The sequence below is a fragment of the Pagrus pagrus genome (genome assembly GCF_965226575.1).
Source record: "Pagrus pagrus genome assembly, chromosome: 7".
Taxonomy (NCBI): Eukaryota; Metazoa; Chordata; class Actinopteri; order Spariformes; family Sparidae; genus Pagrus; species Pagrus pagrus.
The window spans coordinates 33,191,716-33,214,662 of NC_140191.1; the positions used below are offsets into that span (position 1 = coordinate 33,191,716).

Below are 22,947 nucleotides of genomic sequence, written 5' to 3' on the forward strand. Positions count from 1 at the left end.
TGATTGTGGAAAGACAAACCAACACTGTGTAGGTGTTTATTCATTTTTATTTTACGATGAGTTAACGAGGCAATTAAGTTCTTCTTAATTCTAAGTGCTTTATCATAGGCAACTGGACTTGCTTCAGTTTCTTGAAGACGTTTCACCTCTCATCCAAGAGGCTTCTTCAGTTCTAACTAACTGGAGGGGAGTTGCAGGCTTTTAAAAGTTTCAGAGTCATTAGGGCCACTTGTGGGTCGTTGACCCAGCCGGCCTTCATGTGGGTTGCTAGGGCTAGGTAAGCCCAGCTGTGAATGGTTGTTAGGCTGTCTGGGGAGTGAACGGGAGCGTACCTATGTTCCCCGGGTCCTACATGTATGTTCCCCGTTTTTCCCAAAAAAGGTCCTATGTTTCCCGGTTTGTTCATCAACCGGCAACAGCGGGGAACATAGGACCCTTTGGGTGAACAGCGTGGAACATGGGACCCTTTTTTTAGAAAAAGGGTCCATACTGGTCACATACAAAGTGGGGAACATAGGACCCAGGGAACATAGGACCTGGGGAACATAGGGATGATCCCCTTCAAACCTACCAACACACTGAGGCAGAAACTTTTCCATCCTTAGGACTAAACACCCAGGCATAAGCAGAGTAATGTAGTTTATGCTGTTGAATGCAGCCAGGACTGCACAGATTTGTACATTGGGGAGACAAAACAACCTCTCCATAAATGAATGGCACAACACAGGAGGGCCAACTCCTCAGGTCAAGTCTCTGCTGTCCACTTACATCTGGAGGAGACAAATCATTCCTTTGAGGACAACAATGTAAACATCTTGGCCAGAGAAGACAGATGGTTTGAAAGAGGAGTAAAATAATCCATCTATGTCAAACTGGAACGACCGTCTTTGAACAGAGGAGGTGGCCTATGACATTACTTATCACCCACCTACAATGCAGTACTGAGTTCACTCATTTGAAGTAAACCGGGACATGATGATTATTGAAGATCCTCCTGAGTTTCTCAGATGTTCCTGCAACATTAGGAATGATGATGTTGTTACGTTTTCCCGTCTCCTCCTCTTTGTCTGCTCTGGATCTTTTAGAGGTTTAGACAAAGGTCCAGTTTGGGTAGCCACAGGTTTTAAGTGCTCCCCTGATGTGCTTCTGTTCCTTCTCCTTCCCCTCTGACTTAGTGGGCACGGTCTCAGCCCGATGGTTTAGGGTTCTGATGACCCCCAGCTTGTGCTCCAGTGGGTGATGAGTCGAACAGCAAGTATTGATCTGTGTGTGTAGGTTTTCTGTACACCTCAATGTTGAGGCTTCTGTCTTCTTCAGTGTGTACTGCACAGTCCAAGAAGAGCAGACTGTCTCCTCTGATATCTTCCTGCATGAACTTGATGTTACTGTCCACAGCATTTATATGTTCTGTGGCTTACACTTCCCTCGTTCTGATTTTGACCCAGGTGTTATCTACATACCTGAACCAGTGGTTAGGAGCAGTTCCTGTGAAGGTAATCAAGGCTCTGCTCTCAACTTCTTCCATGTAGAGGTTGGCCACTATTGGGGACACCTGTGAGCCCATGGCACAGCCGTGCTTCTGTCTGTAGAAACCTTCACTGTACTGGAAGTAGGTGGTCATCAGACAGAGGTCAAGAAAGGCACAAATGTGATCTGGGGTGAAGTTGGTTATGCTGGACAGAGTGCTGTCCTGTAGCAGGCCTTTCTTCACCATCTTTACTGTTTCTTGAGTGGGAATGCACATAAAAAGTGATGTGACATCATAAGAAACCATTGTTTAATCTGGGTTTAGTGTTATTTCTCTCACCTTGTTGGTGAAATCTTGTGAGTTTTTGATGTGGTGTTGAGTGTTACCAACCAAAGGAGCTAGGATACTGGCTAAGTGCTTGGATGTGTTATAGGTAACTGAGTTGATGCTGCTGCTGATGGGTCTGAGTGGCACTCCTTCCCTGTGTATCTTGGGGAGTCCATAGATACATGGGATGGCTTCCCCCGGGTACAGTTGGTAATATAATGGCCTGGCAATGGCTTTGTCCTTTTCCAGTTTTTGCAGATATTCTATAACCTTCTTTTTGAAGCTACTGGTAGGATCTCGACTCAGTGTCTCATAGGTGTAAGTATCACTAAGCAGATCAGTGATTTTGGTGTGGTAGTCCACTGTGTTTAGCGCTACAGTGCATCTCCCTTTGTCTGCCGGCAAGATGGTGATGTTCCGGTCTTGTTTGAGTGATGCCAGGGCCTTCCTTTCCTCAGTAGTGAGGTTGGAGGGGGGTACTTTTGCATTAACAAGAGCGGCTGATACATTCAAACGTAGCTGTTCTGCCTCTGAGTCTGCCATCTTGTTGTTTCTAATGGCTGACTGTTGCTGTGATGAGATCTACTATCGGTATCTGTTCAAGAGTCACTGCAAATTCAGGGCTACTTGTGGGTCAGCGAGTTCACACCTGTCTTTAATGACTCTGTAAGGACACTCCCACACAAAGTTTAAAAGCGTGCAACTCGTTAGAACTGAAGAAGCCTCTTGGATGAAAGTTGAAATAAAAAGACAAAAAAAGAAAAAATGGTCCACAGTAATGTAAAGTTTGTGTTCATACCAAGTCATATTGATAATGGCAATGTTTAAATAATAATGATAATAATAATAATAATAAACATGATCATATTAGTAATAATAATAACTGCACCTGGTTCATAAAATATTATGATAGTGGAAGAACATCCATCTTACTACTTGTGCCCAAAGTGCTGTATTTCCATTGTAGGAAGAAAATGTCCTCATTTTGAGGAGTGCAGGTTGGTTTATTTGGCATTGTTCTAATGCCTGAGTGGTGACACTCCTGAGGAAAGGACGGACAGCTGGACAGCTGGACGGAAGCGAAGATAGTGATGCATGAGTGGATGAGTGCGGCAGATGGAGGAGTGGGCGTTTATACCGACTTCGTCACTCATTAGCTGTAGCTATTTCTCTCCTTCAGCAGTTCTCCTCTCTCCTCTCCTACCTACCTCTGTCAGTCTGAAAAGATACAGGTGGGCTGTTTGGCCACCTGCGTCTTTGTTACAGTGTCTAACTCATCAATTCTCCAGCTTCAGGGTTATTATTACTGTAGACTAAGTTCTAGAAAATATGTAATTACAGGTGAGGTGACGATGTGAAGCCTGTTTTAGAAACAGAGGGTGATACTAACCAGTTGTGCTTCCTCCCATCTCTCCCTGTTCTCCTCCATCAACAGATTGCTGACTGACTGCACAAAGTTCTGGAAAACAAAGAGAAGATAGTAATCGATAATCGGTTATTTAGTTAGGTTTTCAAATAAATAATAGTTTACTGTAAATAATTTCACCATATGTCTCCGTTCCTTCTGTTGCCACAAAAAAAAAAAAAAAAAAAAATCCCTGATGCATTTACACTGCTTTTGTTTCTCTCCTACTTCTTGGCAGGCAGTACACAGCCACCTGCTGATGTGTAACTGTGGTTGCGTTGTGTCAGTGTGCAGTTGTTCTCAGATAGCAAGATGGCCAGCGCAGCCTCTGGTTTATTAGCTGCATGTTCAAACATGATGTACTGTAGGCTATATGAGCCTAGGTTTTCTTGTTTTCATAGAGACAGCTGCTGAAAGTATTTGTCTCGGCTAATTTTGGTTTTCTGATCGTTAACAGCCAAAAGACTGCATAGCTGCTATCTGCCTGGTACGCTTGGTTTCTGTTAACTTTCATGTACTTAAGATAATTTTTTTCACATCAGTTGAATTGCAAAAAATTAGCTGGAAGTTACATGTTTTGTGAACTTGTTGGGCTAAATTCGCCCCTGTACCAACTCGATTTTATGTTTTGTAATCAAACAAAAAAGATGAATAAAGAGCTGTGAAGGGATATTGCGTCTGTCATTCTTGTTATAATAGCCTCAAAGTTCTTTCAATAGGTATCGTTGTGACATTACAAGTTACTTTTTAATGGCAGTAATCTTGTAATGCAACATGGTACTTTTAAAAGTAATGCCACCCAACACTGTTGTTTACCATTCAGGGAGGGTGTGACCAAAGATGTGATCAAATTGCAATATACAGTAGATAGCATGGCTTTCATGTGCGTGATAGAAACAAAATGAGTCCAACTCGTAAAACATTGTTTTATAGAGATACTGATCTCAAAACCTCCACAGCAGTACCTTTGACAAAATACAAAAATACAGAATAACACCTTGTTTTGTCCATTTTCTTGTCCATTAAAAGGTGAGACAAATACCTGAAATTTCAATATGTTGTGATTTGACCTTCAGTTCCTCTTAACTTGACCAATTCTTGCAATAAAATATTATCATGTATCAGTGTTTTTTACCTTAACTCTAATTTTGTTATGGTAGAAAACACAACCAACAGCATTACAGACAGCAGTAAACCCATGTATCAACTCACCCGCATGTCTGCACTGCTAGGACTGTAGTATGCCCTCCTGAAGATCTCTGTCATATTCTTCAGCACATCCACGATGGCCAGCAGATCGCCGCTGTAGCTGGTCCCATCACTGGATGTCACCCTTAGCTTGGTCATCACCTCTGAAACTCCATCTCCCACAAGGCCACGCTGTGCTTTGGACAAGTGTTCACGCGTCTAACCGAGAAAGTGGCTACTGTTAGATTTCACACATTTTTTTATGCTAACCTTTGTAACCTTTGTAACATTTTGACCCTGAGTTTTTCATTTAGCGTGCTTTATGTTGCAGGGATTTGTGAAGACATTGGCAATATAACAAAGACAGGAGGCTTTGATAAGATATCCTGTAGAATGACAATAAAACGTAGTGAAATTTCACACCTTTGTGCCCTGACAGGCACATTTGAAAAGTCACAATCAGTGTCTTTGTGTGGTCATTTTTGATTTAAGGCTACCAGGAGTGTAAAAGAAAAACTTTTTGATGCTCACCAAAGTTTGTATACTGCGATAGTCATTGGAAATGCATTTCATATAGGTGGGATTCTCCCAGTAGGCAATCCCCTCCTCATCCAGAGTGCAGCGGCGCAGGATAAGCCCTATGTGCAGACACATAAAACAAATGTTCTCTATCACCACAGCATGTTTCTGATCCAATTCCTAAAAATACCACTTGAAATTTGCAACCCAATCGCAGAATAAATGTTGGCAATAAACGTCTCTGCAAACCACAGATATGTCGAAACTTAACATGCCTTCATGTTGCAACTTTATGTTTCTTCAGGTTCAATTACCTATGTTATGACAACGCTGGGCTCATGGCAGGCCACATCATCAGAAAAATTATCATATACTGTAGGTCGACAATGAATGCAGCTTATTACAACCCAGATTTACTTTTGTTGTTTTGGTGGTGAGTTCTAGCTGTCGCAGTAATTATTACCACTGAAAAGGAGGAAGTGAGGAGAAGTAGTATGAAGAAAAAAAAGTCCATTCAGTTAAGAGGTTGGGGATGGACTGTCGGGTTAAACAAGCACAGGACTTTCATCCAGGAGACGGCTGTTCATGTCTAGTGTGAAACTCAACAGTGTCAATGGTGAACTCTTTAAACTTACTAACGTAGTGAAGTTGCATCACATATACTGTATAACGTAACGTAGTTGGTAGTAACTTTTGTAACTGAAGTTTCAGACGAACGGTAGTGATTTTAAATAAAATCACAATGTTTCCCTGAACCTAACCAATTATGTGCCTAGCCATAACAAAGTAGATTGTTTTCCTAAACCTAACCAAACTGCAACCGTACAACAAAGATCTGGTAAGCCCACCACAGGTATGCTGTGACAGTCATGTTGTTTTGAGGAACGGTTATATTTGACGTTTTGGGAGTCACTGGCAATCGACCTATTCAATCGTTCTGATATGTGACGGTTTATGGTCTAGTAAGGTTTAGGCACACAAACCACTTGGTTAGGGTTCAGAATAGATCGTGTTTTGGCTTAAAATACCAATTTCAGTTGCCACAAACACTGGAGATGCGCCTAGGTCTCAATCGAAAAAAATCTGTTTATTGTTGCCCCAAACATGGCTGGAAAATTTCCTGAAGTCTCCTTAAAAATATCCAGTGGTTTCACAATTATGATGACTAAGGTTGAAACACAGTCTCAAACTGGGTCACTGGCTTGGCAGCATTGCCTAGACACCATCCCCTCCACCTCCCAATATGACAGTCATGTCATTCATAAACATGTAGTGTGAATGCGATATGTCAGTATAGCATGTAGGCCTATGACATGTACAAATGTAAACATAACAGTTTTTTGCAGAAAAAAAGCATTTGAGTCTTATTTTAGGTGAGATCTGAGCTTACCCATGGCATTGGGAGGACAGCGTACTGCTGCTGTATCCCCAGCTGGAGTCATCTTCCATACGACATTAGAGAAGTTGTCCTCACCACATATTTCATGAGGTTCTGCTCACAAATAGAGAGTAAATGAGCTTCATATAACTGTATCATGTAAAAGTTGAAAACATTTCTAAATAGCTGTTTCCTTCCCTGATGAAATATTCATGACAAAGCAGCCTGTATTCCCATCCACTTACCTGGACATCTCTTTTCATTACAGCGCCGGACCTCTTCTCGTTCTCCAGGACATGACTGCCCTCCAGAAAAGGGCCCATAACAAATCCTGTTTCTCTGCTGGCTCCCCCCTCCACAGGTTTTAGAACAGCCTGACCATAGAGACCATGGCTGCCACTTGCCATCCACTGACAGAATTAATACAACATGATTATGTTAGACAGGATGTGATCAGGCCCGATGAAACACACACACTACATTACTGCAGATCATTTTTTCAAAACACATCGTACTGCTTTTGATTTTAAAATTGCTATCAGATTGTATTTATTTTCCAAGAGCATTAGAATTAAGTGGCAGGGTCTTGAAACTTGTTTAATGCAAATCATTGATAATTCATAGCGTTGTGAAATTAATGAAAACTGGTGGCAGACTGGAAGGCAGGCAAACACATTCATTAATTCAAACCACTGTGAAACACTAGCAAGTAAAATACTGGTAATGTAAAGTCGATGTGATTTGTAGTCAATGTGGAGTTTGGAGAACCATGTAAGAACTTTGCCCAAAACAAAGAATGAGAGATCAAGTAATATATAAACACTCAATGCCAGCTGTCTGTACTCCAACAGATTTCACTCTCTCTGTGCTATGGACATATAGAATTGAGAAGATGAGAATTGAGTGGTGATTGTTCATGTGAATATTTCTTGCCTGAATTTACCAGTTTGTGTTATAATGTTGCTGGGTAAGTGAAGTTTGTCATTAGGGAGTGCCTACACAGAGAAACACGTGCCATGGAGAGGACCCACTGGGGCTTTGAATGCATTTGAAATTTCCCCAATTCCACATTATAGTGTGTCAGTTATCTATTTGGCCATCCATGATAAGTGATTTGTTTCAGTCTGTCCAGAAGGGGTCTTGGTTGATTGTTGGAAGTGTTTTCAATCCATGCTTTTCTTTCTTCTTTGGGTTTGTTACATTTCTCAATGGATTTCTACCTTGAGTAGGTTATAAACTGTGCAATAAACTGTGTTTTTCATGTAAAGAAGATGACATGACGAGACAGTGGGAGTCATGTCTTCATAATATCTACACCATATGTATATCTGTTGTCTAAATGTCATTCTGCAGCTGAAAAAAAGAAAATAATGTGGTTTGTTTTATTCCAGTATCATCTTCCTTTTATGCTCTATAAGAATACGAGCAGAAGAGGTGTTGCTTTTTAGTAACCTGTCACACCTGACATCTACTTTAAGCGTCCCCACACCAGTGGATAAAGCATGCAAAAATTCACTGGTAAAACCATAAAGTCATACATGTATTAGATTATGTTACGTTTCCAGGGTGAATAATTCACTATTGAACTGAGGAGCCACATCATGCAATTGAAACAGAAAGGACTTTTTTAAACGGTGTCCACTACTGAAGTCCATCCCAAAAGGTTTAAGTTAATATATGATTAAATACTCACTTTCTATATGCTAGTTATTGGCCTTCTAGTAAATCTATTCTGAACAAGCAAGAAATATTTTCTGAGCCACAGTAAATATTTTTTATCTGGCTGTGGTCCAGTGTCTTCCACACCTGGGCACTCCCCCAGGAAGCAGTCGACAGTCTCCAGCCACTCTCCTCTGCACTCGGAGCCTCCGTACGAGGGGCCGTTACACTCCCTGGTTCTTTGCATGGTCCCATTAGAGCAGGAGGCCGAGCAGGAGCTCCAGCTGGACCACTCATTCCACACTCCATCCACTGAAGATAGCCAGGATCACCAACAGGCACACAGACAAGACAATAGAAGAAAAACATACGTAAGTTACTCAGTGTATTATTGGTTATATACTAATTCAAATACTTATATACTTAAGTTATATGACAGTCCTTTCATGTGCTCACTGTTGATTATTTCGGCTGTGACATATCAAATCTATTGTCTTTCTTTATTTGCAATACCAAGACAGAAATGTATGTGCAGATGTACATAATAATGTAGTATTGTGTTTATAAAATGGTGTAGTAACAGCTTTAACATTCCAGTAATACAATTCACTGAACAGTCAAACCCTAAAGGACACAGGCAGATTAAAGACGTGTGCACCCTTGTGGCAACGTGTATGCCTTAAGTATATTCTTGGCTTGAAGAATGAAAAAAAGCTTGAGTGAGATGTTGAATACTGCCTGCCTTCTCCCCTCCCCACAACTGGCTAATTGCTGCATGACGTGGGTGTGTTTTTTATTGTAAAATTCTTGCTTCTGGAAAGACAATTGTTGGACACAGCCCAGATACAAAGGTTCCCAGTGATGGGAAACTCAGGTATTCTTAGAAAATCCAACAACAGCATGTGAGGCATAGCATTTGGCATTGCTTTGATATAGATGATGTATTGAAATAGGGCTGGGCAACATACACAAAATACTGAATACATAGTTTTCATTAAATGAGACAATATATCATTTTAGGATGTTGCATATTGTTATATCATGATGTGGCAGAGGCGTACAACTTACCAGACTGTTGTTGACACTTGTTCTGATACTTGTCTCCTACAATATTAGCTACAATATACCCCTACAATATGGTTGCAATATTGATGTTGAGGTATTTGGTTAAAAATGGTGTGATATTTGATTTTGTTGCCCAGTCCTAGCATTTATAAAGTGCTTTTGAGAATTGATTAGATTTCAACATATTGGAATATAAACCATGTATTGTGTTATAACCTAAAAATATGTTGTTATTTTATTATGTTATAATATGTTATTTTAAGGCCATATCGCCCACTCTCATGAAAAAACACACAAACATACTTGAGTATATGTGTAGCCAACTAAGCTTCAAGTATGTTAATGATTGGTTAGCTTAAAGTTTGCTCTTGTGTATTAAAAATATTTCAGTTCTAATTAAATTTTAGAAAAGCATAATTTGAAGTGTGTTTATTATATTTCAATGTGCTTAACTGGTACAACTTCCTGTATACTTTGTACACTTTAAGTATATTGCTGTGTTTGTACTAATATACATGTTTGATTTATTTATTTAAAGTCTATCTTATTTGTGTTTTAAGTACATTAAAAATGAATTGTCTCTTGCAAATAAACAAGCAATCAATTATTAAAATATTCTTACTGTTGTATTAATATACCATTAATGCATTCTTATTGTAGTAATAGTATGCTGAGTAATAATATTGGTTTATTTCAATTTCTAAAAAAGGACACTTTAAAATTAATCAAAGTGAAATGAATTGAAGTTTATTAATTCAGTGAATCATTATTTGGCTGTCCCACTTTGCACATTACATACTCCTTTATGTAATGTACATAATGTACATTTATTTATTTATTTATTTTTTTGTAATTCAGTATATTCACATTTTCAATAGTACATTGCAAATACACTAACAAAGACATATACTATCTGTAAATTGATAAAAAAACATCACGCTTTTAACAATTTTAACAATACAACTTTTACACGTTTAAGTAATACTATAGTAATAAGTACACTTCACTAATGAAGATACAAAACATTTTTAATTCACATGGTTCCAGTATAACTTATATCAGAAGTACTGAGAAAGGTCAGTTGATCAAATCAAATCAATTCTATTTTTATAGCCCAAAATCACACTCACATTGCGTCGGTGGGCTCTACAATCTGTACAGTGAGCGACTTCCTCTGTCCTTAGATACGATTCGAGTGAGGAAAAACTTTTTAAAGAGGTCATATTATGCTTTTGGATTTTTGCCTTTCCTTTATTGTGTTGTGAAGCATTTTTGTGCATGTAAACGGTCTGCTAAGTGAAAGTCCACGCCAAAGGGAGTTACTGTCTCCCACAGAAAACACTGCTCCTGCACTGCCTTAAACGCCTGGTTTGGAGTCGAACCTTTGCTTTCATAACTTCTGTGCATCACTATGTAACACACTATGTAATATATATTTGTATATATTTATTATAAAATACATATGGCTATACTGCAGCCATGGTTACCAGCTGTAACAGCTTTACTTTCAATCATACTGCCTTGCTCAGCATTACCCGCCCTACTCTGCCTCTGATTGGCTATGTCCTGCCCGTTTAGTAATATGCATGTGCAACTCTCATCAAAGATTGATGCGAGATGTCTCACTCCATAGCTAAAACGGAGCGTTTAAGACACAGTGTGAAAAGGGATGCTGCAGCAATGCACCATATGAGAAAAATAATGCTTTTCTTGAAAACTAAAGTATATAAACCTATTCTACTGGGACCCCTGATTAAAAGTATGAACCTGCAAATTAGCATAATATGACCTCTTTAACAGGGGAAAAAAAAAGATGGAAGAAACCCCGAGAAGAGCCACAGAGGAAGGATCCCCTTGCCAGGAAGGACATACATGCAATACATGTCGCATGTACAGAAAAGAACGACAAAATCACAGTTTACAAATTTCACTGACAGAATATCTTATATAAGGAAAGCATTGTGAGTATCAAACACAAACTGTAAGTGATTGTTTTTTACTAACTATTTTTTACTACTAACAGAACAATGTAGTCATCATCACAATATTTTCAACATTTATTCTCCATTAATCATTAAAGTGGCATTACTATGTTGATTATGTGACTATCAGGGTTCTGAGGCTCATAAGGAAGCTCCTCTGCAGGACTTCATATGCTTAGTATCATTCCGAACAAATCCAGAGTCCAAATAATGTCCCTCATTCCACTGAAGACCTCCATTTCTTCCAGTCAGGACACAGAAGTCCTCTGGGTCAGGTTCTGGCTCTGCACCATCCCTCCTCAGGACACCCACCACATCACACACTTCTGGCCTCAGTGGCCCCAGTGTATGTGTTCTGTTGGGTGAAATACAACTGGCCCATTAGCAATGAACGAAATGCAAGTTTTAAAAGGTAAAGTGCAGCAAGAAGCTTGAAGCATCACAGTCAACAAAGGTTAACTGAAATCTGAGCAGCAAAATTCCAGTCAATCTCAGGAAAAATGTACAGCAGATGTATGTAGGAAGCTAGCGTTTAGTCCATTAGCCTGATGCTAACACATAATGTAAATTACCCCTAACGTGCTAACAGAAATTAGCATTGCGACCGCAATAATCTTATCAGAACAAATTATCTATTTGACCTCACAAGCTTAACAAAAAAATGTGTGCTCATACCTACAGTCAATACAGCATTTCATATGATCTGTGGATATGAACTAATAACTGCTGACTTGATGAGCAGGAACAGCTAAATGTAACAATTTACTTCAAAAAGTTTATTTTTACAACTTCTGCAGTGTAGCAATGATGCTGCTGAAACAAATACCAGACAAGACTGACTGGCATGTGATGTGCATTGTTATTGTAAAAAGGACTATTGGAAATATTGTTTCTAGAAGTGAACAATTTAGAATCATAAGCACCCAAGTTCTGCTTACTGGTTTTGTACAAGAGTAAAATTAAAGCCCTTTAAAGCATTCACAAGGTACTTTAACCAAACAGTTCAAATTAAACATTTTCCAAACTTTTAAGACTTTAAACAACTCTGTAAAAAACCTACCTTCTGCAGCTGACCTTGCAACTTACTAACCTGACTAAACTTCAGTAAAACACACGCTTCTGTATAATCCAAACAAAATTATAATTTACTTACCCAGTTCAATGAACGCATGTCTCTTCTCTTCCTCCATGCCCAGTCACCTGCAACTGTTTTTAACTTTTGTATTTAGAGTGACTAATAAGTCAAAAAAAGCCACCCTGGTATCCTGTACTGCTATCAGCCAAAATTTGCATCCTGTCGTTATGTGTGTGTGCACGAACACATGTGCATGTGTGTCATGTAGCTGTGAAAAAATGTTGTACATTTTCAAAGATTTTAAATTCTATTTGCAATTCAGTATACTTTTCAAAAGTACACTGAAGTACAAAGGGACATGAAAATAATTAGAACTAAAAAACAAGATTGGGACAAGCGACGGTATAAAACAAGAATAAACATTTGAGTTCCCAAGATGGAAATCTCTGATGATAGAGAAATGTTTGCAGATTGTTGCAAAAGTGTCCTGCTTTCTGCTGGACAGGTCAGAGTAACGTTAAAGATTACAACCGGCCGCGATATATACTTTCCCCCTGCTGCTAATGGTTCAAAACTTAAATAATGTACAATGCATATCAGCAGTACATTAGTTTCACTGGAAAGAAGTGCCCTGCTGAAAGAATGAGAAAGCCGGAGGGGGAACGAGAGGGATTGAGGGAGAGAAAGTGAAACAGGAAAGAAACTGTCCCTCACCTGTTGTGTCTGACATATTCTACAGATACAGACATTAAAACTGTAGTAAAATGCTGGTATAATGTGGATATGACTGTTTACAGGTCGTTTTCAGGTCGATTTTTGCAGAGAACTGTGCACGTGTCGCGGTAGAAATAGGCAAGACTCCAAATTTTGTAGGTGATGCGACGCAGCAGCCATGCTTGAGAAGCATGTCTCATGCATCCAGTATGAACGGTCTAACCTGTTAACATGGACGCTGGAATGAAAAGTGAGAGGTAACGACACACAGCAGCACTGCACAGGCATCCAGTGTGTCCAGCCTGTTAGTGTGACAGATAGACTGCGGAGAAGTCTGCTGATCACTTATTAACACACTTAAGTTAATACTTTCTAGGAATATTTTTCAATATTTTCTCCATAATTTCTTTGTGTGATCCTTTTTTTTTTTTTAGTTATAACCTATAGTTTTATAGACAAGGCCCTTTGTGTGTGTGTGTGTGTGTGTGTGTGTGTGTATGTATGTGTGTGTCGGTCACTCACTGTCCCTCAGGTTGTGGCATGTTGACACATATTGGGCAGCAGATATGCCGTGTCTCCCTCTCCCAGGAGTATTTTTAATTTTGATATGTCGTTCAGCTCTTTGAAGTCTGAGATTACCGAATTAAACTTGTTAAAATAAATGTTCCTGGTTTTGTTGAATGCTTTACATTGTAGGAGAAAGTGCATCTCCGTCTCAGCCTCACCTGTCGAGCAGTGACCACATGTTCTGTTTTCTTTTGGTTGCCATGATTGTTTGTGTCTTCCTGTTTGGATTGTCAGTTTGTGGTCACTGAGCCTGTACTCGGTGAAGATCTGTCTCAGCTTTCTATCTCTGACAGTAGAGAGATATTCTGCTAATTCATAATCTCTTTTTAGGGCTAGATAACATTCTAATCTACTTTGGCTTTTAGTTTTTCTTTCCAATGTTCCAGGTAGGTTTCTTTACATTGTGTTATAATTTGCTTTACTCTGATTGGTGTTTGGAGAGCAGTGTTGTTGTGAGGCTGGCCAGACTGTGTCTGAGAGGGGGCAGTTAACCTCAGTATCAACTGACATAGGGGACTCTTTTCTGGGCTCAGCTCTTGAGTTTGGAGGGCTTTGGAGTGGAGGGTGTCTCGGGGGCTGGATTTCAGGTGGTTAAGAAAGTTGAGCGTTCTCTTTTGAATGTTATTATCAGTGGGTATCTGCCTAATTCTGCTCTACATGCATTTGTTGGTGTGTTTCTGTGTACGTGTAAAATGTATCTGCAGAATTCTGCATGTAAAGATTCTGTTGGATGTTTGTCCCAACGGGTATAGCTCTGATGACTGAGTGGACCCCAGACTTCACTACCGTACAGCGCAATGGGCTGGATGACACTATCAAATATTTTAATCCAGGTTTTGACTGGAATTTGGAAATCATAAAATGTTCTCTTAATTGCATGTAGGGCTCTTCGGGCTTTTTCTTTTAGTGCATTCACTGCCATGTTGAAACTCCCTGATGCTGTAATGGTTATACCAAGGTAGGTATAACTCATGCTATGTTCAATGATATGATTATTTATGGTAAATTAGTGTTTATTCTCCTGACATCGGGCGTTTTTGAAAGATCATGACATTAGTTTTCTTCATATTTACTGCCAGGGCCCAGTTCTGACAGTACTTTTCTACTATGTCCAGCTGCTGCTGTAGTCCTTGTTCAGTAGGAGACAGTAGAACAAGGTCATCAGCATAAAACAGAGACTTCACCTCTCTATCTAGGAGGGAGAGGCCAGGAGCAGCACATTGATCCAACGCAACAGCAAGTTCATTTATAGACACGTTAAATAAAGTCGGACTTAAATTGCATTTGTTATTATATATGTTATTTTCACATATTTTATATGTTATTTTCTTTATGGTAATTAGTGCATTCCTTACCTGGACAGACAGCTATGTTGCAGAATTTCGTCTGTTTCTCTGGTCCGTCACATGGATCTCCCCCAAACTGAGGGGGGGTACAGGTGCGTGTTCGGGACCTGTAACCTCGGCCACAGGTTGATGAACACAAACTCCATGGTGACCACTCGTCCCATGCGCCGTGCACTGCAATCAGAGCAGCTAGGGTATGATTTATAGACAGACAAACACAGGCCCCATTAACATCCCCAAATAACACACAAGAACTTCACAGAGACACTAAACGGTGTAGGCTTTACTGGGATCATCTATGTTGATCCATTGTCCTGTGATAATACAACTTTCTAAGTTAAGGAGTCTCCCAGACTGTCTACATGTAGGAGAGCCCGGGAACACCTTTAAATCTCTGTTTTTATAGTGGGAATCATTCTAAACTGCAGGCAGGGCCCTTTCTGTAAGGTGAGGGTAGAGATCATCCCAGGGGACATCGATTTGCTAAGTGCCTGAGGAAGGGAGTCAGGTGGATCTTGTATGGGCGAGGCAGGGTCCAGGAGAGGGCTGGGCGAGCGCAGGAATGTGGCAGTAGCGGAGAGGATGGGGGGGCTTACCTGGACAAACAGCAGAGTTGTTGCAAGGTCTCTGCTCTCGCAGTGGCCCACTACACTGGGTGCTGTAGGAGGAGGATACACAGAAACGAGTGCGACTCTGCCAGCCCTCCCCACACGTGGCAGAACACACACTCCACGCTGACCACTCCTCACCTGAAGCTGAGTCTACTGAGGAAGTAGGGTGGGTAAAGAATAGGAGGATAGAGGGAGAAAAAGGAGGAAAAGGAAAGGAGAGGGCCAGAACTAATTACCATGCAGGATGCAGCCTCTGTGGCCAAAAGAGGAAGGGTTGTGGTGTGATAAAGGGTAGATTCTGGCTGTGTCACATTAAGGGGCGGCCTCCTTCAAAGGCCTTACAATTCTAAACTGTTGGATGAGGCTGTCCCATTCCAATGGTTCCTCAAAATTAGGCCTTCTTTTGCAGACATAACTGATCTTTGGAATACATCCATCAAACCATTGCTCGCTGGTCATTTAAAAAGACAATGACAGGAGGTTGAAAGAAGGCCTAAATCCTCTGTAGGCCAACAGAAAGAAAAAATGCAGGTCCAGCCTACCTAATGTTCACAATTTCCTACACTGCATTCTTCAAAGGAGGCGGCCCCTGAAATGGACCCCAGCTTCTGTTCTGCTTGTCCTTCTTCATCTGTCGGGCTCTGATGTCATATCCTTTACATTGACTTCCAGGGGAAGTCAATGCCACTGGCTTAGGATATGTCAGTCATCTTTCCAATAGCCATGACTGTTGATTTGGTGGGTCAGTTGACCAATAAGGGGAGATTGAAGCAGTAACTTTGGGGAAGCAGGGAGAAGAGAACTAAACAGGATGTGGGGAATCGATCAGCAAATTAAAATGATACTTCACACAAATTCTTTTTGTATCAAACCCGAACCCCCTGTAGGCTTGAAAGGTTTGTACTTCGCATATATTTAAAGAGCAATGACTGCAGTCTGCTTAGATTCATAGTGGTTCCATTACAGTGGATTCCAACAGTGACACATTTTTGAGGTTGACAATTATCAAAATGTCCAAAGAAGCATTCCTACAACATGGCCCACTTCTCCTCCGGACATCCATTTTCTCATTTATTTAAATACACCTAAACATACAATATGTACCTTCTGCTGCTAGGGGTCCCGATCAAAACAAATTAAGTTTGCTGAGGGTTGTGTGTGTGATATATTCTACTTGCTATGTAGATGTATGTGGAGACTTATATGAACGGAGACAGAGACTAGCTTGTGCGCATAGCTCACATGTTTACTCAAGCTTCTTCTTCAGGTACACGTCATTCAGCAGGTAAGTAACTCAACAGTGCCACACATGGCTAACCTGGTTACTACATATGACAGCTCCCTTTTTTAAAGGACATCAGAATATATACTCAATGCAAATATATCTGAACCTTTAAAAAAATAATAATGTAAACCTCATAAAGCAATTCTCATTTTCAGCTTCTTAATGTAACTTAACTGAACTATTTAGCCGTCACTCAAAACATTACAGTATAAAGATTAACAACCTATACTAACTGTATTGTAACATTTTAACTCAGCTTACTTTCTGTAATTTACATTGAATAACGTTTTGGGGTTTTAATCATTCTACCAAAGCGTGACATCCTTCCTGGAACTGCTGTAGTTGCTGTAGGCATCACAGTTTCTTTAGCAGGAGAAAGAGCAGGAGCCTGCATCACTGAGGTAGTGTCTTCTCATTCTTCAAAAGATACCATGGAGCCTTCCAGATCTGCACTGTTCTGTTTTGGAAAACTATCCTCTCTGCTCTTCAGCAGGTGTCACTTGTTTCTCCTAAAGGTACTGCCTTCAGGAGTTTGGATCACATAAGACCTTGGCTGAACATGGCTATTTTTCACCACAGCTGGCTGCCATGTTTGACCTACTCTGAATCTATCCGTCTCCCTCCTTCATTTCCGGCAGGTCCTTGCTCCATGATCAAAATAGTTTTTCTGTTTCTGCTGTCTTTTCTTTATTTGTTCATGCACTCTCTGGTACAGTTGAGGCTTTTGCTGGCAACTTTGTTTTCAGCCGTCGACCCATCAGTAGCTGGGAAGGTGATGAAGTCTCCATCCAAAGGTGCATTCCTGTACTCAAGCAGAGCAAGATACGGGTCACCTTTACTCTCACGCGCTTTCTTGAGCAGGTTTTTTATGGTCTGGATTGCTCGCTCGCTTTGACCATTGGATTGTGGATATGCTGGACTTGATGTGGTGTGTTTAAATTCCCACTTCTTTGCAAACTGTCTGAACTCCTCATTTGCAAACTGTGGTCCGTTATCTGACATGACTTCATCTGGAATCCCATGTCTTGCAAACATAGATTTAAGAGCTCTGATGACATGCTGGCTTGTTGTTTGGGGCAGTTTGGCAATTTCAGGGTACTTTGAGTAGTAATCTACACACAGCAGATATTCACTTTGGCAAAACTAGGTGTGGACTAGGTCCACACCTAGTTTTGCCCACGACCTTTCTGGAATGTCATGGCATATAAGTGGTTCTTTCACATTACTCTTTTTGAAGGTGTTGCAGACTGCACATGTCAACACCATGTCCTCAATTTGTTTGGACATACCGGGCCAAAACAGTACATCTTGTGCTCTCTCTTTACATTTGACGATCCCTAAATGTGCCTCCTGAATTTTCTGAAGCATTTCTGCTCTCAGTCTGTGAGGGACCACAAGTCTGGTGTTCTTAAACACAAGTCCTTCTGAGCAACTGAGCTCTTCTCTGAATGTCCAGTATTTTTTTATTTCAGTTGGAACTTGGCTAACCTGTTCAGGCCATCCCGACTGAACTGCTTTCATCATCAACTGCAGTTCACCATCCTCAGAAGTTGCAGTTTTGAACTGATTCAGTTTTTCTTCTGAGATTGGAATGTGTGCAGATAGGAGATTAACTTCTATTTCCTCCTGAAGTAGTTGTTCAGTCTGTTCTTTTAAGTACCCTCTGCTGAGTGTATCTGCAATGTGCAAGTCCTTTCCTGGCTTGTAGGCTACATGCAAGTTGAAAGCCTGCAGTCTCATTAGTATCCTCTGCAGTCTGGGAGGGGCTTTGTGTAGTCCTTTTTTGAACACTGACTCAAGAGGTTTATGGTCGGACTCCACTTGCACCCGTTTTCCATACAGATACTGTTTGAACTTTTCACATCCATACACTATAGCTAACAGTTCTTTCTCTATCTGTGCGTACCTTTTGTGTGTGTCTGTCAGTGATCTAGATCCATATGCTACGGGTTGGTCAGCTTGCATTATTACAGCTCCTAATCCTTCACAGCTTGCATCCACTGACAATGTGACTTCCTTGTTTACATCATAGAACTTAAGCACTGGAGCACTACCAGCTTTTTCAACTATTCAAAGCATTGCTGTGTTTCCCAATGCTATGCTACATCCCCTTCCAAAAGCTTTCTGAGCGGTGCACTCACATCAGATAGGTTTGGAATTAACGTTGAGAGGTACTGCACCATGCCTAAGAACCTCATCAGTGTGGCTTTATCTTGTGGCTGTGGCATGTCATTTATTGCTCTGACCTTTTCCTGCTCTGGCTTCAAGCCCTCTGCACTCAGTATGTGTCCAATGTACCGTATTTCCATCATTCCAATCTTACATTTGCTTTTATTCAGTTTCAGGTTGATGCGCCATATTCTGTCAAGAAGCCATCTCAGCCTTTTGTCATGTTGTTCCATATCCGCACCCCACACCAGGATGTCGTCCATGACGTTCACAACTCCTTCCATGTCCTCCAGTCTCTGCGCAATGCATTTCTAGAATACTTCTGGAGCTGATGAAACACCAAAGGGAAGACACTTGAATCGGTACCTACCAAAAGGTGTGTTAAAGGTACACAACTTGGAACTGTCTTCATCGAGTTGTATTTGCCAGAATCCATGGTTTGCATCCAACACAGAAAAGAACTTTGCATTTGGCATCTCAGCCACAACCTCTTCAACTGTATGCAGTGGATAGTGTTCTCTTTTTATGGCTTTGTTGAGGTCCTTGGGGTCTATGCAGATTCCTTAATTTTTTGTTTGTTTTTTTGACAGTGACCATGCTGTTAACCCAGTCAGTGGGTTCTGTTTGTTTTTCAACTACACCTTATTTCTCCATCCTGTCCACTTCACTTTTGATTTTGTCTTTCAGTGCTAAGGACACTTTTCTGGGTGGGTGAATAACTGGAGATACTGCTGAATCAATCTGAATGTGATGCTGTCCGGGTACACATCCCAGCCCTGTGAACACATCTTTGTACTCCTGCATGATGTCTGTTTCCTCCTGTTTTTTATTAATCCCATGTCTTCGCAGGCGTCACCTCCTAGGATTGCTTGCAAGTTGGGACATATTATCTGAAATTCCACCTCATGCACTTCATTTTTATGCTCACATTTCAGCTTTGCCACTAACTCGACGCTGGACTTTTGTAATGGCATGTTTTTTCGAGCCACTTGTTGAAATATTGCAAGCGGTAGCACATTGCAGTCTGCACCTGTATCCAACCTGAATGTGCATTTCTGGCCATTCACTTTGATTACCTCAGTCCATTTTTTCTTTTTTGAACGCCCCTTTTCAACCTTGTTTGATTCAAGGGCTCCAATGAACATCTCATTTTCTTCTTGTTCAATCTCATTCACATTTTTCTCTCTTCTCCGATAGCCTTCCTTTGGTTTTGTACGTCTGACCATAAGCAGGACACTTGCGGGGCTCATGTTTGCGTCCACATTTCCTGCATTCACCATTAACATGGGAACTACTATCATTGGGCCTTTTGGGTGACCTCATTTTACTGAGCTTGTTCACCATCACTTCACTTTCTTCTTGTAAAGCTTTCATGTGGCTCTGTGTAGCTTCGTTAGCTCTGCATACATCAACAGCTTTTGTCAATGTTCAGTCTGGCTCCCTGATCGCTACTTCACACACGATGCAGTCTCTTATGAGTGACTCTGTAAGCTGGCCAAATTCACAGTCCTTTGCTTTATTTTTCAAGTCGGTCACATATGCATCAATTGACTCACTCTTTCCTTGGACCCACGTGAAAAACATGTGTCTCAGGTATGTTATGTTCCTCCTTGGCTCACAATACTGACGAAATCCTTCCTTCAGTACATCATAATCATCCACATCCTCATCAAAGTCCATGGTATTAAACACTTTTATGGCTTTGTCTCCAGCCACATGCAGAAAAGTTGCACACTTTACTTTTTGAGACTTGTCGTTAATGTCACTTGCGACAAGGTAGCTAGCTCGAACCTCTGGATCCATGAAAGACAGTTTTCTGCCAAGTTTTCTTCCAGGCACAAACTGTTTGGTGGCTTTAGTTGCTCCACTTTTTACTATGTGATATATTCTACTTGCTATGTAGATGTATGTGGAGACTTATATGAACGGAGACAGAGACTAGCTTGTGCGCATAGCTCACGTTTACTCAAGCTTCTTCTTCAGGTACACATCATTCAGCAGGTAAGTAACTCAACAGTGCCACACATGGCTAACTTGGTTACTACACATGACTGTGTGGGGAGGGCTGGGCAAAGCAGGAGTCAGAGCCGCTGCTCTAAGATGGCCAGCTCTGGGGGAGAGAGTCGGGTGCAGAGCCAGACCTTCTGGAGGAATAAACGCTGGACTCGCATCAGATCTGGAGCCATCAGATCAGGGCGGAGAGTTCAGAGTCTACTTATTATCTTTTAGAGATGACCTCCATCGGTGGGTGTTTTTGTACTGTAATGTTGACTGACGACTGGAGCTGAAGGGGAAATGTACTTTACTTCATGAACAACATTACAGATATTCTCTGGTGAGTGCTGAGTCTAGTGAGAGGTTGACCTAAAATCAAATATGCACACATACACCCTCTGTGATTGCCCTTGCTCGCTAGCTTATGACCAATCGGTAAAGTACTCTGGCTGTTTGGGGCGAATAAACACTCTTGGTAGTACCGCAAATTAACTTTGCACAATTACTGTCGGTGGTGAAGACAACATTAAACAACCACCATTGCTGATGAAAATCCGTCTGATTTGACTCAGGCACAAATGTTGATGAATGACGTAATGTTTTAAAGATCTATTCACCTTATGTTTAGTCTTGTTTGCTGACCTCCTTCATCACTCTGTGACTTATTCCGGGAAGTTATAGTAACAGGCAACCAAATGAAACCTGTTGCCTTGAGTGACCTTGTGGATTTATCTCAGTTTGAACATTGTTGGAAACATTTGGGATTAGGTAAGCACAAAACCAACAAAATACTGTATAAAAATAAAAGGTCTAGTTGTTTTTAGACATTTTAATACAGAAATGTTATCTTCAAATACTGATATGATTAAGCCGATAACAACTTCTGGTCATACAGAAGAAGCTTACCACAAATTGTACACAGCCATGGGATGTACAGAGACGAAAATACAGCCCTGGACTTTTGTCCAGACCGGCCCACACACCGGCCGCCAAATGCCTATTTTTTTTCTGGGACACAATTAGATCATGCATGCTGCTAATACACAATATGAGCATAACAGTAATATCTATCTGTACATACTGTGTCTCTTACTTTGATCTCAAGGTAACATGGGATATCACAGTTCAACTTGCACGTCACGCATATCACCCAATCTGAAAGTACTAGCCAATCATAGTACAGGAAAATGGGACTTGTCGAAGAACCATTTTGGAAAAAAGTAACACTTGTGAGATATATATAAAGAATAAAAGAATATATTCAATATATTAAGAATATATTAAAGAATAAAAAAAAGGATGAGTTACAGAGCAATGACATCCTGGAGTCTTGTTGTCACAAGGAGGTTGCTATGTTTGTTTTCTTTTTCTTTTCTTTTTTTTTCTTTTTTTCATTTTTGTTTGCGCTTGTTGCGCATTGGTTAAACAAATGATGGATACAGCAAATTCTTTAGAGGTGTTGGAAGTTTACTTTTGTACTTTTGACAGAGCCACAGCAGTTGTTTCTTCTTGTCATCATAATGCTAAGCTACGTACACAAACACATACTGATTCTAGCTCCATACTTACCACACAGACATAAGGTTTCTAGATCTTGGAAGGATAGAATAGCGAATAAGAATACATCCAAATTTGTCGAACAGTTTCTTTCAGCCTACAGAGGATTGAGTTCTTGCTACTCCTGATTTTGGGTGGAGTATCACTTTAACAGAGAGGGAGGACTCCATTTGATATAGTGTTTTACAGACAGGGCACAGTGTCCTGTTATGACCTCACATAAGGTACAATTTCACTATGATCAGTCAGGGTCCATGTTGGAATTAGTCCATTGCGGACGAGGAACTACTTTGGGAGATTTTGATAGATGTGTATATTATAAATGAGTACAACTCTCTACTTTGTGGTCAATGTGTATATATTGTACAAGTGTGGTGGTCACCCAAGCTGCCACAGTGACTGATGCATGGGATCCCTCTGCGTCCCGTTGTCTTACCTGTCTGAGGGCTCTGCTGTCCACTGCGGGGCTTGTCTACGTCATCACGCTTGCGGCTGTCCACTGAGCGAAGCGATTGGCTGCGAGAGAGATGGCGACCTTTGCCTAAAGGGGGTGAGGCAAGGCCGGGGAGGAGGAGGGGGCGGTGGTTAGCAACCAGAGGTGCGTCAGTAATGGCTTATATTTGGGACACAACCGTGA

At 40.8% G+C, this 22,947-nt stretch overlaps 1 protein-coding gene across 15 annotated transcripts in view; it reads right to left on the reverse strand.

Annotated features, from left to right (window-relative positions):
• adgrb1a (adhesion G protein-coupled receptor B1a) overlaps nucleotides 1–22,947 on the reverse strand; it is a 157,975-nt gene that overhangs the window by 83,047 nt on the left and 51,981 nt on the right. For 8 of the 15 annotated variants that reach the window (XM_084356628.1, XM_084356631.1, XM_084356630.1 and 5 more), the window contains exons 3-11: nucleotides 22,747–22,851; nucleotides 15,290–15,457; nucleotides 14,703–14,882; nucleotides 8,092–8,256; nucleotides 6,531–6,695; nucleotides 6,298–6,399; nucleotides 4,920–5,026; nucleotides 4,413–4,607; nucleotides 3,186–3,254 (exon numbers count right to left, since the gene is read on the reverse strand). In XM_084356628.1, the coding sequence (XP_084212754.1) occupies nucleotides 3,186–3,254; nucleotides 4,413–4,607; nucleotides 4,920–5,026; nucleotides 6,298–6,399; nucleotides 6,531–6,695; nucleotides 8,092–8,256; nucleotides 14,703–14,882; nucleotides 15,290–15,457; nucleotides 22,747–22,851 (1,256 nt within the window). The remainder of the gene's footprint in view (nucleotides 1–3,185; nucleotides 3,255–4,412; nucleotides 4,608–4,919; nucleotides 5,027–6,297; nucleotides 6,400–6,530; nucleotides 6,696–8,091; nucleotides 8,257–14,702; nucleotides 14,883–15,289; nucleotides 15,458–22,746; nucleotides 22,852–22,947) is intronic. The other 7 variants (XM_084356635.1, XM_084356634.1, XM_084356636.1 and 4 more) reach the window with 5 other exon arrangements.